Raw genomic sequence first — 16007 nt, forward strand, 5'->3', positions numbered from 1 at the left:
GAGAGAGATAGAAACATTAATGATGAGAGAGTTGTTGATCAGCTGCCTCCTGCACATCCCCGACTGGAGATCAAGCCCACAACGGGGGCATGTGTCCTGACCAGGAATTGAACCCTGATCGCCTGGATCCTAGGTCCATGTTCAACTGCTAAGCCACGCCTGGCCAGGCTAGAAAATAAATTTTAAGAGCTGCTTTTCTACCCTTAAAAAATGTATTATTTGCAATTGCATGTAAGCTATTGCTTTATTATTTTCCCTTCCTTGACAGGTTTAATTTTGTTCTTACTTTTTGGCTAGTATTTCATTAATTATACAATATGTGCTTATTGCTGCAGCTTTGATAAAATTTTGAGGCAAGACACTCTTGAAGCTGGTTTTCTTGATTCAGTCAGTAAGCATCTTACTTTGAAAAATACATTGTCTCACAGTGCCTCTTTAAAGCTGTATTCTGATTTGAGAGCACACTTTGCACTTCTCACAATTTATCACTTTCTAACTCTAGATTATAAATATATATTTACATGTCTGTTTTTGCTATTATATTTAAACTTCCTGAAAATATCTTACTCATTTGTATGACCCACAAATGCTAAAATGTTTAATTATAATCTGTTGAAACATATATAGCTGCGATGTTTGTAACTATAACATAGTATTATAGTTGTATGTTTACCTGTGGATCACTTCCAACTAGTCTGAAAGGGACCTTGCTAGAAGTCTTTGTATTTTAGCAGCATTTGAACAGCACCTATTATGTAGGAGGCATTCAATGAATGAATGAATGAATGAATACAGTGAATATGTTAAGGAGTAATTCTACGATCCAATGAGCGGAATGGCCGATAATTGAAAGTCTATATACACAATTCTCTGCATGCTGTATCAAGAAGGCGAGGAAAACAAGAGCTAAGCGGCTTCTCGGCTGCTTTCTGCCTATTGTACAACTAAGAAGCTGACAATAAAGTTTATTTGAGCGTCGACGTGCCTCGACGTGGCTCCGCCTCCCCCGCCGACGCCGCGATTGGCGGGCGTTCGGCCGGCGGCCGCCTTTCCCGAGCCACGATTGGCGAAGGCGGCCGTCAAGTCGGAGCGTCCAGGCGCCTGCCCGCCCTCTCGCCGCGTAGCCGGTACCGTCGCCGCCCGCCGCTCCTCGCCGCTCCTCTCCCGGCCGACGCTCTGGGGGCCGGAGCGAGACGCCGGGACCATGTTCCGACGCAAGCTGACGGCCCTGGACTACCACAACCCTGCCGGCTTCAACTGCAAAGGTGAGGAGCCGGCCCCGGGCCGGCCGCGCGCACGGACCCCGCTGCTGGCCGCGCTGTCAGCGCCCCCACCCGGGCTCCCCACCCGGACCCTCCGCGGCCTTGTCTCCGCCAGGGCCCCGGGGCCGCGCTCTCCACCCGGCCTCCAAGCACCTCTGCTCTCGGCCGGCCGTCCCCCCGCGCTCCGGCCACGCCCGGGCTTCCGAGCCCCTCACCCACTCCCGCCTCGGCCGCGTCACTTTCTGCACTTGCTCAACTCCCAGTGTCCCCCACTCCCGGCCCCCAGCACCCGAGAGAGACAGTGTGCGCTTTCTAACTTATCCCTTCCAGTCCGTGGCTTACCGGGTAGTTGGGGGATACCTCGAGCGCCTGGGGTGGGCTAGCGCGGAACTGGAAACTGAGGAAGATGCAGAGTGATTCGAAGGCTCGTTTACTGCCCGCCAGGAACTGATGGGTGAGGGTGGGTGTGGGAGGCACTGGAATCCCACCCAGCAGTTGGAAATCAGGACAGTACATAAGGAAGTCCCGCACCGAGTAAGCGGTACAGTAACGGGCTAATCACGTTGTGTGGGTCGTGCAGAAATGTTGATAGCAGATAAACCGGGTGGTTGAATTGTAAATACGGAGGTGTTTGAGATTTTACAGCATTAAAAATTTTTGAAGTACTGACATTGGTACCGACTGTTACTTAACTACTATCGACCACTGCGTATTTCCTTCCAGAGTTCTTAGCCTGGGGTATAGACTAGTAAGTTTGAAAGTGATCCAGGTGCAGCGTGGGATACTCAGAGCATTTATAATTCTCGAGACTCCATGATGGAAGCTTGCACTTGAAAGAGAAGTTAATTTCTAAGCAGGATTCTGTTCTAACAGTGTTCTGTTGATCTCCTTAGAAGCATATCCATTTATAGAATCTTGGTTTTTCTACTTTGCCTTTTATTTGACAAAAAAGGGTTAGTGGCAATAGAGCTTAGACCAGGATTTGAATCTTTGAGCCTCAGTTTTTCTCATCTGTGAAAAAGGGATATTACCTACCTCAGAAGCGTGTGGAAGGATTAAAGGAAACAACATGTACTTTCTCATGCGGGCATTTAATGTACTGTAACAGTGACAATAGTATCTTCTTTCTGTTTTGTTATATAATTTTTGTACTCTATTATTACTTTGCTATAAATTTAACCTTGCCCCATCCCACTCCCCAAAGGAACTGGGATGATAACACTTTAAGTAGCCAAAACTATCTGCCAAACACTGTTTTTAATCTTATTTCATTTAATTTTCGTAACAACCCTATAAGGTAAGCCCTTTTATTAGCCCCATTTTGTAACTCAAGAATCTGAGGCACAGAAAATTTAGGTGATTAGCCTAAGTTTACACAACCACTAAATTCAAATTCTGGCCAGGATATGAGCAGAACATTTTAAATTTGTTGATCCAAAATCTGCACTTTCAACTCCTGCTTTGAGCAGCTTAATTGAGCAAAAATGGAGTTAAAAATGCCACAAGACCACTTATTTGTGGTGAAGGAAGTGCTTCTGGTAATTTATATGGTATTTTTGTTGCAGATGAAACAGAATTTAGAAACTTTATTGTTTGGCTTGAAGACCAGAAAATCAGACACTACAAGATTGAAGACAGAGGTAATTTAAGAAACATCCACAGCAGTGACTGGCCCAAGTTCTTTGAAAAGGTAAAATACTAGTGCATCCACTGAAGGTCTTGGAACATACTCGCTGCAGGTAATGGGGGACTACTGTATAAATTCCAAATGAAGAACACCCAAGCCCTGGCCAGGTGGCTCAGTTGGTAGGGGTGTTTTCCCATACACCAAAATGGTGGTGGGTTTGGTTCCCAGTCAGGGCATATACCTAGGTTGCAGGTTCAATCCCCTTCAAGGTACATGCAGGAGGCAACCAATCGATGTTTCTCCCTCTCTCCCCCTCTTCCACCCTCTCCCCCCCCTCTAAAATTTTTTAAAAAATCCTCAGGTGAGGATTAAAAAAAAAAATCCAAAAGTAACAAAGCAGGATAACTTAAAGGTAGATGTATTGGAACTTGTACATCCAAACAGATATTATTCTTCACGTTGGTCTCTTCGGAATGATGATGTCATTGCTTAAAGCATATTTGAAACTTCTTTCGGAATTACTTTTACATCATAAGACATCTTTTGAATATCCTTAATGGCAAGTTTTTAATTTTGAAGGTGGATTTACTTTATAGATCATGAACAAATCTTGTGAATGAGGTGTTGTATTTTTTAAAAGCCAGGGGATAAAATTTTGGGTTAGAAAATGAGTTACGGCTTAAAAATGCTGATTAATTATCCCCAAAAGGGTTTCCAAAAGGGACTTCCAGAAGTTCTGAGTAATAGCATTGTTGCTGGAAATAGCTTTTAAGTTCCTAAGGACTCATTTGAAGGATAATACTAATTTCAGTATATAGCTTCTGAACGTTCATTTAAAATGTTTGCTTACATTGTACATGTATGTTGCATGACTTACTCTCTTCAGTGGTATTTCCATAATATGAAAGCTAAGGTTAATGGTCGGTGCTCAGGTAGGCTAAATAGCCATCTCAGACGGTGAATTAAGAAAAATTGAATTTATTAAATGGGAATGGGGATATCCAGAGGGAAGGGCTACATAGCACTGAGCCAAAGGGTATTGGATCCATGATTGCAGCAAAAGTATACTTGGGACAGTGAAACAAGGAAGAGCATAGAAGCAGCAGGAGAGCCTAGGCTGGGCTGCTTCGGCTCACTGAAGAGTCAGAGAGAGAGAACCTTGAGACAGGTTTAGGGGGTAAGCCTGGGTTGAGCTGCTACTGCCCATTGGTCCCGTGGTTGTAAGTCTTATGGGAAGGATGGAGATGGAGCTGGCTCCAGCTGGCTTCCTTTATCCTGAGTATATTTATCTCTTTCTTGCAGGTGGGGAATATTAGGGGAGGTCTCAGGGGAGTATCTCAATAGAATATTGATCAGCTTTCCCGGTGTGCTCTTTCAGGGTCTTGGTCTCCACTGATTGGTTGGTGCCAGGGCAGGGGGTCATTAGTCAATGTATATGATCCTGACTCAGCCACTTGTCTGGTATCCTTGCTTATCTGGGCCTGGAGCTGAAAATCAGGAGGCCTAGATGTTATCTTTAGGAAGGAATGCTCATGCTAGAGGAGGCTAGATTACCCTGGGGACAAAGTTCTTGTTTTCCCAGTTTTGCCCCTTGCTAGGCATCTGGGGCTTCCTGCCCTGGTGAGTTTCTATACCTGGGTTTCTGTACCTGGCCTATCTAACAGTTAAGATAATAATTGCTTTATTTTTATATTCTCCCTTTAAGAGTCCTTTTTACGTAATTGCTCTATGTGTACTGAGACCTGGAATCAGTAAGTTTACATTCAGGTCCCAGATCTAAGTTGTGTAACTTTTGCAAGTGTTAACCTCTCTAGGCCTCAGTTTTCTTTTCTATAAAATGAGGAAGTTCTAGATCAGTGGTGCCCTACCTGGAATCTGCAAAAGAAAAATTTCAGAAAGCATGATGGAAATGTTATAAGAAGTTCTTTGAGATCCAAACTAAAGTATCTTTCACCTTTACCATTTTTGATTCTATGACTTTACAGTAATAATGAAAGTGAATTTTTTTCTCTCACAGTATCTCACAGATGTCAGCTGTCCTTTCAAGATTCAAGATCGGCAAGAAGCAATTGACTGGCTTCTTGGTTTAGCTGTTAGACTTGAATATGGAGATAATGGTATGTTTTGTGGGGAATGTGTGTTTTAAAGAGAGGAGCAGAGAGGTGGGAAAGGAATGTAAAAATGTAGGGAACACCAATTCGTGTTTCTTTGTCTTATTTTACTTTTGGTTCATTTTAAGTTTTATATATCCTCACATTCCATTTCAGCATCTATTTAAAAACTTACTTTTTTGTTAACCATTCTTCTGTGTCTAGTACTCACAACCCCACCCCCAACTCCCAAATTGTCTGGGAAAGAGTTTTCTTTTTTAAAACTAGAGTCCCTTTATTATAAGAAGTTAAAAGCACTGTCTTTCATTAGTACTTCTTAGATTTGGGAGTTTTTTAGAATTTAGAAATGCTGTCTTCTGGAGAAAGCTAATTGAATGTCTTCTCAAAAAATTGTGTTACTTTGGTAAATTTGCCATCTTTCACAGCCTGCACCTTAACCTTTCAGTTAAATTGTTGTTAGTGTCCCAGAATTGATAGATTTCAGAATGTTGATTGCCGCAGATAATTTCACAAGAGACTGAAATATACGTCTAATCCCAATATACACTGTAGGCTAAAATATATTATTTATGTGTAATGTCATTTTATTACAGATACTTATATTATTGGAAGCTTTTGAATATTAATGTCTATAGTATAAAAAAGCTTTGCAATAAACTAGTGTTTCCTCTCATTAGACTGTTTCATTTTGAAAGGCCTGCCAACATTTAAATGCAAGGTCCGATTATCTTATCTTACCTCCATCCCCTTCGTTCTGTGTTGTTCTCTCTTATGGAGCTGTCACTTCCAGTTCTCTTAATCATTTGCTTTTTAAGCATTTTTTGATATCTTTGATTCCCTTTTCTTCCCATCCTGTCCCTATCTATCTTTTCCCATGTCTGTTGTATCTTTTTTCTCTTCCCACTACTGTCGCCCTAATTCAGTCCCTTAACACTTTCTACTGAGAATATTGTAGTATCTTTCATACTGGTCTCTTAGCATTACCCTCTATTCTCATCTGCATGGCCCATCAGGCTAACTTTTTGAAACATAAATCTGGTTTAGAATGCTATGCTTGGTTTCCAAAAAACACCTCCTATTATACTCAGAAGCATCATTCTTTTCCATGTTCTACAAAAGGACTCCGGGCCCCTTCGCCTGGTATTCAAGGCCTTTGATAACGGGTGTCCAGCCAGTATTCACATACTTGATATCCTAGCCAAACTAGAATAATGCTGGTCCTGTTTACATCTCTTTTTCCCCCCTCAATTTCTTGGCTTACATTTTCATTTGCCTAATATGCCATTTCACTCTATTCTCTACACATCTAAATCCTGCTCATTCTTGTAAGATCCAGCACAATTGCCAATTAGCATTTCCTTCTGAATTTTCATAGCTTTTAACTCTATACCTTTTAAGTCATTCACTTTCCATTTTCCTATGTCTTATTTGCCCCACTAAATTGTAAGTTTATACTCAGTTTTGTTTCCTACATGGTACTGTACCTCTGTTAGTTTCCTGTTGCTATTGTAACAAATTACCACAAACTCGGTGACTTAAAACACAATTTATTATTTTAGTCTTGGAGGTCAAAAGTTCAGCATGTCTTACTGGACTTAAAAGTCAGGTTTTGACAAGTTCTAGGGGAAGATCCATTTCTTTGTCTTTTCTACCTTCTGGAGGTTGCCTGCATTCCTTGACTTTGCCCTACTATCTTCAAATCTAATAGCATAGCATCTTCAGTCTTTCTGTGACTCTAATTCCATTGTCACATCTCTAGTCATCCTGCCTCCCTCCTATAAGGGTGCTATGATTACATTGGGCCCACCTGGATAATCCTTAATTTAATTACATTTGCAAGGTCCCTTTTGCCATCTAAGGTAACATTTATAGTTTACAGGGGTTGGGAATATGGGCATCTTTGGAGGGGAGTCATGATTCTGTCTGCACAGTACCTGACATAGTTTCTTGCATATAGTGGATGAGTTTTAATAAATGTTTGGCAAATGCAGTATATGAATGTTCGCATATTCTAATATGGAGCATCAACCAGATTTAGACTTAAATCTCAGAAACCTATGGCAGAAATGTTAAGAAAAGCTCCAGGCTTTTTTTTTTCAGTTTGAATTTTAGTTTAAAAAGAGAATACTTAGAAATAAATGTAATCATAAGCCTCAGTGGCGTTAGTTGATTTTTACAACCTTTAGGAAAGTCTTTGTTCTGGTTTGAATTGGTAAACTCTGTTAGTTAATTTGCAACATAGTATTCTCCAGCTTTTTGAAAGTGTTTTTCAGCTATTCCCAAATGAACTGTAGTCATATCTCAATTTATTTCTGTTTTATTTATTCCATTTGTCCCATTTTTATAATACTTCAACTTAGACTCTTTAGGTACCAATAACTATAGGTACCATATGATTGTGTATCCCTACAGTTGACTATAACTCTTACAGTTATTTCTCAGTAATATAGCATGGTATTTTTTAATTAATAAAATAGAATGAGGTTGTGTCTGAAATAAATTTTTTTATATTGAAATTTATAGTTGAATTTTATTTGAAATTTTAGCTGAATTATAGTTGAAAGGTAATATCAAAAGTCTATTAAAAGTCTAGAAAACAAATTTTTGTGTAACCTTAATCAGAATTGAAAGAACAGAAAGGGCTCAAGTAGTAGTACTGTCCCTTATCAGTAGAAGGCACTGTTGTTCTTTTCTGGTTTAACATTAACTCATTCCATTCTTCTTGACTTGTAAATTATTTAAAATTTTTATTCTTATTTGATGAAACCATTGTGAATTTTCATTGTGCTATAATATTTTTAAAGCATTTTGCTAGCGTATCAATTAAAGTGATTAAAACCTGGCTTAAATTTTTTCTTTTAACTTTTGACATAATTTAAGATTTACAGAAAAATTGCAATAGTACAAATAATTTTCTCATACTCATATTCTGCAAATATTAACATTTAATTTATTTGCCTGGTTCTTCTTTCTAGGTATAATATACATACATAATTTTTTCTAAATCATTTGATACTAAGTTGTAGGTGATTCTCTTTTACCCTTAAATATTTTAATGCACATTTCCTAAATGTACATAACTACAGGACAATTATCAAATTCAGGAAATTAACTTTGATTCAGTACTCTTCTCTATAGCTGTTACTCAAATTTTACCAGTTGTCTCAATAGTCTTTATACCAAAACAAAAATGCAATCCTTGATCGTGTGTTGCATTCAGTTGTTAGGTCTCTTTGACCTATAATCTGGAAAAGTTCCTCCATCTTTCTTTGTGCTTCATGACACTGACATATATTTATAGAATGTTCCTCAGTTTGGGTTTGTCTTGTCTGATGTTTCCTCGTGATCAGACATGTTAAGAGTAACACAGAAGTGATGTTGTGTTCTTTAAATGCATATCAGGAGGCATGTGTTAGTGATATGTCCCATTACTGGTCCTATTTACTCTGATCACTTGGTTAAGGTTTCTCCATTCTGAAGTTACTATTTCCCCCTTGTGATAAATGGCGTCTGTTGTTGGGAGATACTTTGAGGTGATGTCAGTATGCTTTTGCTCCTGAAACTTCCCCCCCTAGCTTAGCCTCCATTTGATGAATCTCATCAGAGTTTTATGTTTGATGATGATTGCCAAATGATGTTTTTCTAATTCGATCATTCTTTCTACATTTATTTCTTGGCTTTCTACCTTAAAGAGGAACTTTCCTGTCTTTCTGATTTGTTTATTTAAATCAGTGTGGATATGTGGATTCTTATTTTACTCGATGGGCCATAATCTTTTTTGTTATGGTGTATTTTGATGTTTACACTGTTCCAGATTTGGCCAGTGGGAGCTCCTTTAAGCTAACTTCTGTCACTTAAATTTTAATACTTTCGTTTTCTCTCTTGTTTCATTAACAAGTCACATAAGCATTATAGCCAAAGATGGCATTTTGGATATTAAGTTTAGTGTATTATTAAATATTTTTCAAGTAAAAGTTGCAAACTCTACCTCTGCAATTCTGGCTTTCAAGTCTCAGTGAAATAGGTTTAGATTTGTATATGATGGTGTATTATTTGAAGTGCTGATTTTTTAGAAAGCAAAGTTTTTGGGTTCTGTGTACAGCATTCAAAAGATTTGGGAAGAAACTTACTTTTTAGTGAGTTTGCATTTAATCTCATGTAACTTACATTTACCCTTACCCCTACCAAGTTTCAGAGGAAGCTGTAAAAGTGACTTTCTCTGCTAACATTTAGATAATGTTTGAAATGTATTACTTTTAAAGGTGTTAATGAACTATTTGTGTAAGGCATTCAGTAATCATTTTAGCTTAATCGGAAAGCTATAATCACATTGTCTTCTGTTAGATTTTTTTAATAACAAAAATAATTTTGATTGGATGAGTTGTCTAATAACCATTTTGGCTCAGAGTCAGTAAATAAGCACTGTTTGTTTTACCTTAAGTTGCAGTTTTACAAATTGCATTTTTGCCTATTTTTACAGCTGAAAAATACAAGGACTCAGTATCTGATAATACAAAAAATGCTGACAATGCAGCTAAAAATGCAGAGCCATTGATCAATTTGGATGGTAAGTACAGTAGACCCCCTTATCTGCAGTTTCACTTTCCATGCTTTCAGTTACCTGTGGTCAACTGCTTTCTGAAAGTGTTATATGGAAAATTTCAGCAATAAACAATTCACTTTAAATTGAACACCTTTTCTCAGTAGCAGGATGAAGTCTTGCACCATCCTGCCTGGTCTGTGAATCAAGCCTTTTGTTCAGCATATCTACACTCTAATTACTTAGTAGCTGGCTGGGTTATCAGATCGACTGTCATGGTATCCCAGTCTTGTGTTCAGGTAACCCTTATTTTAGTGGCCCCAAAGCATAAGAGTCGTGATACTGACAATTTGGATATGCCAAAGAGAAGCTATATAGTGCTGCTTTTAAGTGAAAAAATATGAATGTATAGGAAAAAATCATGGTATATATAGGATTTGGTACTATCCTGGTTTTAGGCATCCACTGGGGGTCTTGGAATGGATCTGCTTTGGATAAGAGGAGATGATTATGTAAATGCATAAAAATGATCAACATTTTTGGTTTCTTAAATGTTTTTTACTTCCTAGAATAAAGTCTGGGTTTACTTGCTTTTAGTAAATTAAGAATACTTCATGCAGGCAGCATTTGCGAGGATATTTTATTCTCTTTGATGGTTTTTTATTGTCAGTTACAATGTGCTTTCTCCTCTTGTAGTTGAATATCTATCTGAATGTTAGAATGCTGTTCTTTGAGCTTCCCTTAGTGGTGTGAAGGTTTTGATTTGTATTTAATCATAGTGATGATTGTTTGCTTCCTGGGAACATAACATTTTTTCTAATCTAATGTGAAGCTATGAGAAAGTGGTAAAATTTTTCATTAAGTCCCAGATGTCTTTTAGTAATTCTCCTTTTAAAAATTTAAAGAGTCTAATTACTTAGATTGTAACAATACATTAAGTAATTCTTTCACTGATTGATTGTGACCTATAATTTGAGTTATCCTTAGGAATTAATAAGCTGCTTGGAGACATAAGAGCTGCTGCTTAGAGAAGGTTCTGGAAAACTGCATTGAAGGTTCTGTGTATTAAAATGAATAGCTTTGGGAAGAAATGTTAATTAAAAGTGCTGCATAAATGGGCCTTGCAGAAAAAGTTATGTGAGTTAATTTAGTCATTTAATGGATTGTCCAGTTTGTCTGCTTCATAAGAAAACTATTGATCTCATTAGTTTACCTAGTTGTTGATGCCTCTGCACTGCTCCGGTTAGCAGTTTTAAAAATTGAGATTTGTTGTTACTCGAAAATTCAGAATATTTTTTGTAAGTTTATATGTTTACATATGTGTCTGTATGTTTGCAGAGCTCTAAGTTTCCATTTTACTCTTTTCTAGTTAATAATCCTGATTTTAAGGCTGGTGTAATGGCTTTGGCTAACCTTCTTCAGATTCAGCGTCATGATGATTACCTGGTGATGCTTAAGGTCAGCTTCATAGTCTTGATTCTTGGCAGAAACTCTCTCTCTATATTTTTTAAACTTTATTTTAAAAAACCAGCTATTTTTTATATTTGAATTTATGGTTGTGTGACTAAAATGTGGGACATAAAGCAGATTTCATCTGTTTTAGATTATCTAGTAACAACTAATAACAAAAAATATTTACTGTGTGCTTGCCCCTGTGCATAAATCCTTTCGTAAAGATGATTTCATCCAGTCTTCCCATCAATCCTAGAAGTAGATGCTAATGTCTATTTAATATGCATATGAAGAAACAGATGTGAAGAAAATAAATGTCCAAGATGACACAAAAAAATGATAGAATCAGGATTTTAATGTAGGCACTCTGACCTGTGGTTTCTACATTTCCTATATCATCCCATTTATGTTTAATCAGTCCTTTTAAATGTTCATGGTCTATATTCATTAAGATAGTGGAACATGCCAAGTTAGTAACGGTGAATTGGTCAAAAATACATACCCCATAATCTCTTTGAGAGAGGAAAGAATGGTTCTGTTTTCCAAGTCACCCATTCTAGATAGGCCAGTCCACTTCAGGGATCCCAGTGGTCTGAAAAAGGTCTCCTTTATCTGAGAGGAAAAATATGCTCATACTTCAGAAGATTTGTGCCAAGTACTTGTGATGGTATAGTGGGGTCGGGGAGGGCAGTGGTACTTAAGATACCAGACTGGGAAATTATCTTACAAATTACTGATTTTTATGAGAAATTAAAGTTTTAGTTTTTCATAAAAATCACCTTGTGCATGTAATTTTTAAACTACTTTGCAGTGAATTAAATAAATTTCACTCTACCCACAAGAGATTAAGCCGTAATTTATTCTACTTTTTAGAATTGTATATGTTAAATGGCAGCTGTAACAAGGGAAACACTGTTCTGTTCCTAGATTATTATAATTCTGTATGCTGAATCTGAATGTCAGCTTGGATTTTCTCAACTCAGATTGGATGCCAAAAGACAAAACTTGTATTTAGTGAAATTTAGCTCTTTCAAAGGCTTGTTCCTTACTCAGGCAATTATGTAAATTGCTTTGGAACAGTTCTACAGTATTTACATCAGCTTTAATCATAAACTGGGAGGAAAAACAGACAATGTTATTTAGCATTTTGGGGGTGCTTTTTGTTAAATTTTAAACACCCACTGGGAAAAAGTAAAACTCAGCTATAATCATAAGCTTAATATAATTCTAATGCTAGCTGCATGATTGTCCTTTGAGTTATTTTAAGAAGCATTCAAACAATACATAACAACATGGAAAGCGTCTCCATAGATTTGCCAAGTGTGAGAATCAGTGTATTAACCATTTGACAGCCAGACTGTTCACATTTGCAATCACTGTTAAAGATTGGTTTAATTATTCTTATGTAGTATTTAGTTTGTTTTAATTATTAAAACATCATCCACTTTTCACACTTATTTTTTGTAATTGTTGAATTAAAACTCCATTAAAAAATCTTTTTTTTTTAGTTTGTGCGGGTGCATGTATGCACTTGTGTCTGCCATAATAAAATGCCTTGGTGATGGAAAAAATCAGTGTTCTATGAAAGACCTAAAAACATTTTACTATAATTAAAAATTAGTGAAAAAAGCAAGGACAGTATGTATGATGTGCTACCCTTGTGTCATAGATTGCATGTGTGTGCACATGTTTGCCTGAGTATGCTTGTAGTTTACTAAGAGTTCTGATAAAGAGACAGGATCTGGTAACAATGATTGTGTTCTGGAGGGATGGCTGAGGCTTGGATAAGGGAGGAGACCTCCTTTTTACCATATATCCTTCTTAATTTAAAATATTTTTTTACCACACACATGAATTACCTATTCAAAAAATGTTTTAAATTCTTTTAAGCATCATTCCACATTGTTAAATATTAAATGTGAGAACTTTTACTACTGTAGCGGTTTTCTTCTTTTTTAATGGGAAGTTTGTTAATGAACTAGGTAATTCTAACTTTATCAAACTAAGCATCCTTCTTATCTAGACTTAGAGAAGAAAAAATGACAGCCAATAAAAACTAAAAAACAGTATTTTGGGATTTCTTAGGCAATTCGCATTTTGGTCCAGGAGCGCCTGACACAGGATGCAGTTGCTAAAGCAAATCAAGCAAAAGAGGTATGTATTTTTTAAAAATAAAGTCTAAAGTAATCATTAATGAAAACAACTTCTGGTATTGTCATGGGTTTAAACTCTGCATGTATCTGCGTAAGATATCCATTCTATGTTAGAACTGCCCAGAGAAAGGGTAGCTTACTTCAAGGGGATTGAATTTGGTTTCTAAGCAAATTGTATCCAGTCATTTTGAGTGAAAAATGAACTCATGTTTATCTCCCTTCATACCTAGAGAAGCTACCAATGGCACATCCTGTCTACCAGCATAAACCACTGAATGTGCCTAGTTGAAGTTTATTTAAAAGAATGTGCCCTTGTGAGATTTACTGGGTTATTTTGACAAATTGCTGGGAAATGGGACACACTTTCTCTGTTAATAATTTTCTTTTGACCTAAATCCTACTCTCTCTCATTTCTTCAAAGAAATCTCTTCTTATTTTATCTTTTCTATTTCCTAGTATAAAACATAAGTAACTTGCATAAGGTCACCTAGTTGATACGTGGTTGAGTTCAGGCCATCTGATTCAACAGCCTGTGCTCTTTATGGTGGGTGGTAGTTAACATGAGCTAGTTGACATCCTAACATCCTAGGTGAAGGGCAGATAAAGGGGCTATTAGAGTGTAAGGTTCAGGGTACAGATGACTGAAACTCATCTTTGTAGAAGGAGAAAACTACACCATAACTAATAATTCTGGGATGTTTTTAGATAAATTGTACCAGAAATCTAAGTGTCCCTAAAGTCTCATTGACTATGGTACATACCGAGAATGTCCTCACGGGTTAGCAGCACCAGCTGTGGGTGTCTGAGAATACCCCTTCCTACTGTACAGAGGTTGCTGTGAATGCCTTTGGTGCAGCCACCACCCTGGACCCTAGTCCTTTTTTTGCCTCCCCAATTCCCCAAGGTCATTTGTCTTTTGACCCTATATGTAGCAAAGCCCAGTAGTGTTAAAAGCTTATTAATGCCAGGTAAGTATACTCCCTTCTGAAAGACACTCAGTTTCTCTTAAAGGTTCATATAGGCTTATGTGTGAATCCAGCCACTGGAAATTGGGTTAAAGATCAGCTTATTTCTCCCACACTATAGAACAGACAGTAAATTGTTCTGGTATAATTCAGTAAAGCTATGGTTTGGAAGGCATTGCAAATAAGGGCATAACCAAATCACTGCTGTTTGTTTGCAAAGTAAAATTTAGTTTTATTTTCAGTACTCCAAATAAATCTTAGTATTAATGTCATCTCAAAAGATACCATGCTGTAATAATACAGTAGAGAAGTTTTATAGTTATGTTCTCATTTGTAACCATTCATAACTGGCATGTAGTCATCTTCAGCCATAGATGTTCCTTGGTCTTTTGGCAGACAAAGGAAAAACAGAGACTCTGGTACCAGCTTAGCATAGGAAAGCCACTCAGTACAATTCTAGTCTTTAGTTTTCCTCACTGAATTTTCATGCCCATTTCTTTCTACACTTATATACCGTGTTTATTATTAGCTATTTTGAAGCAGATGGGGCCTGGTAGATTTTCATTAGTAGATTAGGCAAGAATTGAGTAGTGACAGCTTAGCATTTGTAGCACTGAAAGTATAGTGACTTTTTTTTACTGTTAATGATTTTATTAAGTATAATCAGCAAAAAGTCTAGACTGCCTGTCCGTATTTTTATTTGATAGTTTTGTGAACTCCATATAGTTTGGCATCATCATATACCTGTGGTATGTCTAGGTATATAGGTGCTGGCTAGTTAGCTAAATGGTTTAGATTTTATTCATTTTTTACCCTATTTCAAAGTAACTTCAAAATGAACTATTGAAAGTTAAAATATATATAGATAATTTGATAAAAATGTTGGCTGAAAAACTATACTTTAGAATTTTGTGCTTTGCAAAGACAACTTAATGGCTCATAAATAAACCTGCTTGAGAAAAGTAATATTAAAAGTAGTCCTGTTCCATTTGCCTTGTATACTGCTGCTTACTGCAGGTAAAATGGAACAATAGCAGCCCTGCAGTAGTGAGGCATACTATAGCAAAAAGGAGCTATTTTCTAGGCCTGGTTTTAAAGGATTGGATGGATTATGGAACTAGCCTCCCACTACATTTAAAGGCCATTCTTTCCTAACTGGGGATAGTAGGAAAAAACATCAAAATGCAAATTTAGAGAATTCTCATTTCCTTTGCTACTGTGACTAAAAGGGTTAAAATAACAAAATAGCTAGCTGCTTTTCAGCTTTATATGAGAAAAGGTGATATTTAACTATAGTCTCATTTTGTTTTGTTTTTTAAAGGGATTGCCTGTTGCTTTAGACAAGCATATTCTTGGTTTTGACACAGGAGGTAAGTGATTTTGTTTTGATTAATTCAAACTACTTTTAGAGACTTGGTGAACATTTGGGAGAAATGAGTGAGTAAATGGTCTTAACTACAAAAGTTACTGACTAATACTGTGTTTCTTACATATAGATGCAGTTCTTAATGAAGCTGCTCAAATTCTGCGATTGCTGCATATAGAAGAGCTCAGAGAGCTACAGACAAAAATTAATGAAGCCATAGTAGCTGTTCAGGCAATTATTGCTGATCCAAAGACAGACCACAGACTGGGGAAAGTTGGAAGATGAACATTTTAGGATTTTGGCCTCTCACCTACTTAGTACAGTTGGGAACCATGCACGTCCTGCTATGTGTTTCGAAATCAAACATCACATTTTCAAGGGAAGAATCCCAGAAAATTGACTATGTTTTAGAGATTTACCATCATTGCTTTTTCTTTAATAAAGTTTGGGAAAGTAGATTTTTTGACTATGTGTTATGTTTATGTATAATCTGCTTCCTTTGTGATTAAGGTACATGCCAACCCCCAACTT

General features: G+C 37.1%; 1 protein-coding gene across 1 annotated transcript; it reads left to right on the forward strand.

The window, feature by feature from the left end:
- The first annotated feature begins 1020 nt into the window (after window positions 1–1020).
- Window positions 1021–15934, forward strand: RTRAF (RNA transcription, translation and transport factor). Its single transcript, XM_081117314.1, has 8 exons — window positions 1021–1265; window positions 2828–2952; window positions 4907–5006; window positions 9481–9567; window positions 10910–10998; window positions 13078–13146; window positions 15432–15480; window positions 15607–15934. The coding sequence occupies exons 1-8, from the start codon at window positions 1205–1207 to the stop codon at window positions 15759–15761; spliced, it is 735 nt and encodes a 244-aa protein (XP_080973440.1). The 5' UTR covers window positions 1021–1204; the 3' UTR covers window positions 15762–15934.
- The last annotated feature ends 73 nt before the right edge of the window (window positions 15935–16007 follow it).

This window comes from Miniopterus schreibersii (assembly GCF_964146895.1).
Source record: "Miniopterus schreibersii genome assembly, chromosome: 1".
NCBI lineage: Eukaryota > Metazoa > Chordata > Mammalia > Chiroptera > Miniopteridae > Miniopterus > Miniopterus schreibersii.

Coding starts and splice junctions, on each gene's coding strand:
- RTRAF (XM_081117314.1), top strand. CDS start 1,205: ATGTTCCGACGCAAGCTGACGGCCCTGGACTACCACAACCCTGCCGGC. Junction 5,007..9,480: donor ACTTGAATATGGAGATAATG/GTATGTTTTGTG, acceptor CTATTTTTACAG/CTGAAAAATACAAGGACTCA. Junction 13,147..15,431: donor AAGCAAATCAAGCAAAAGAG/GTATGTATTTTT, acceptor TGTTTTTTAAAG/GGATTGCCTGTTGCTTTAGA.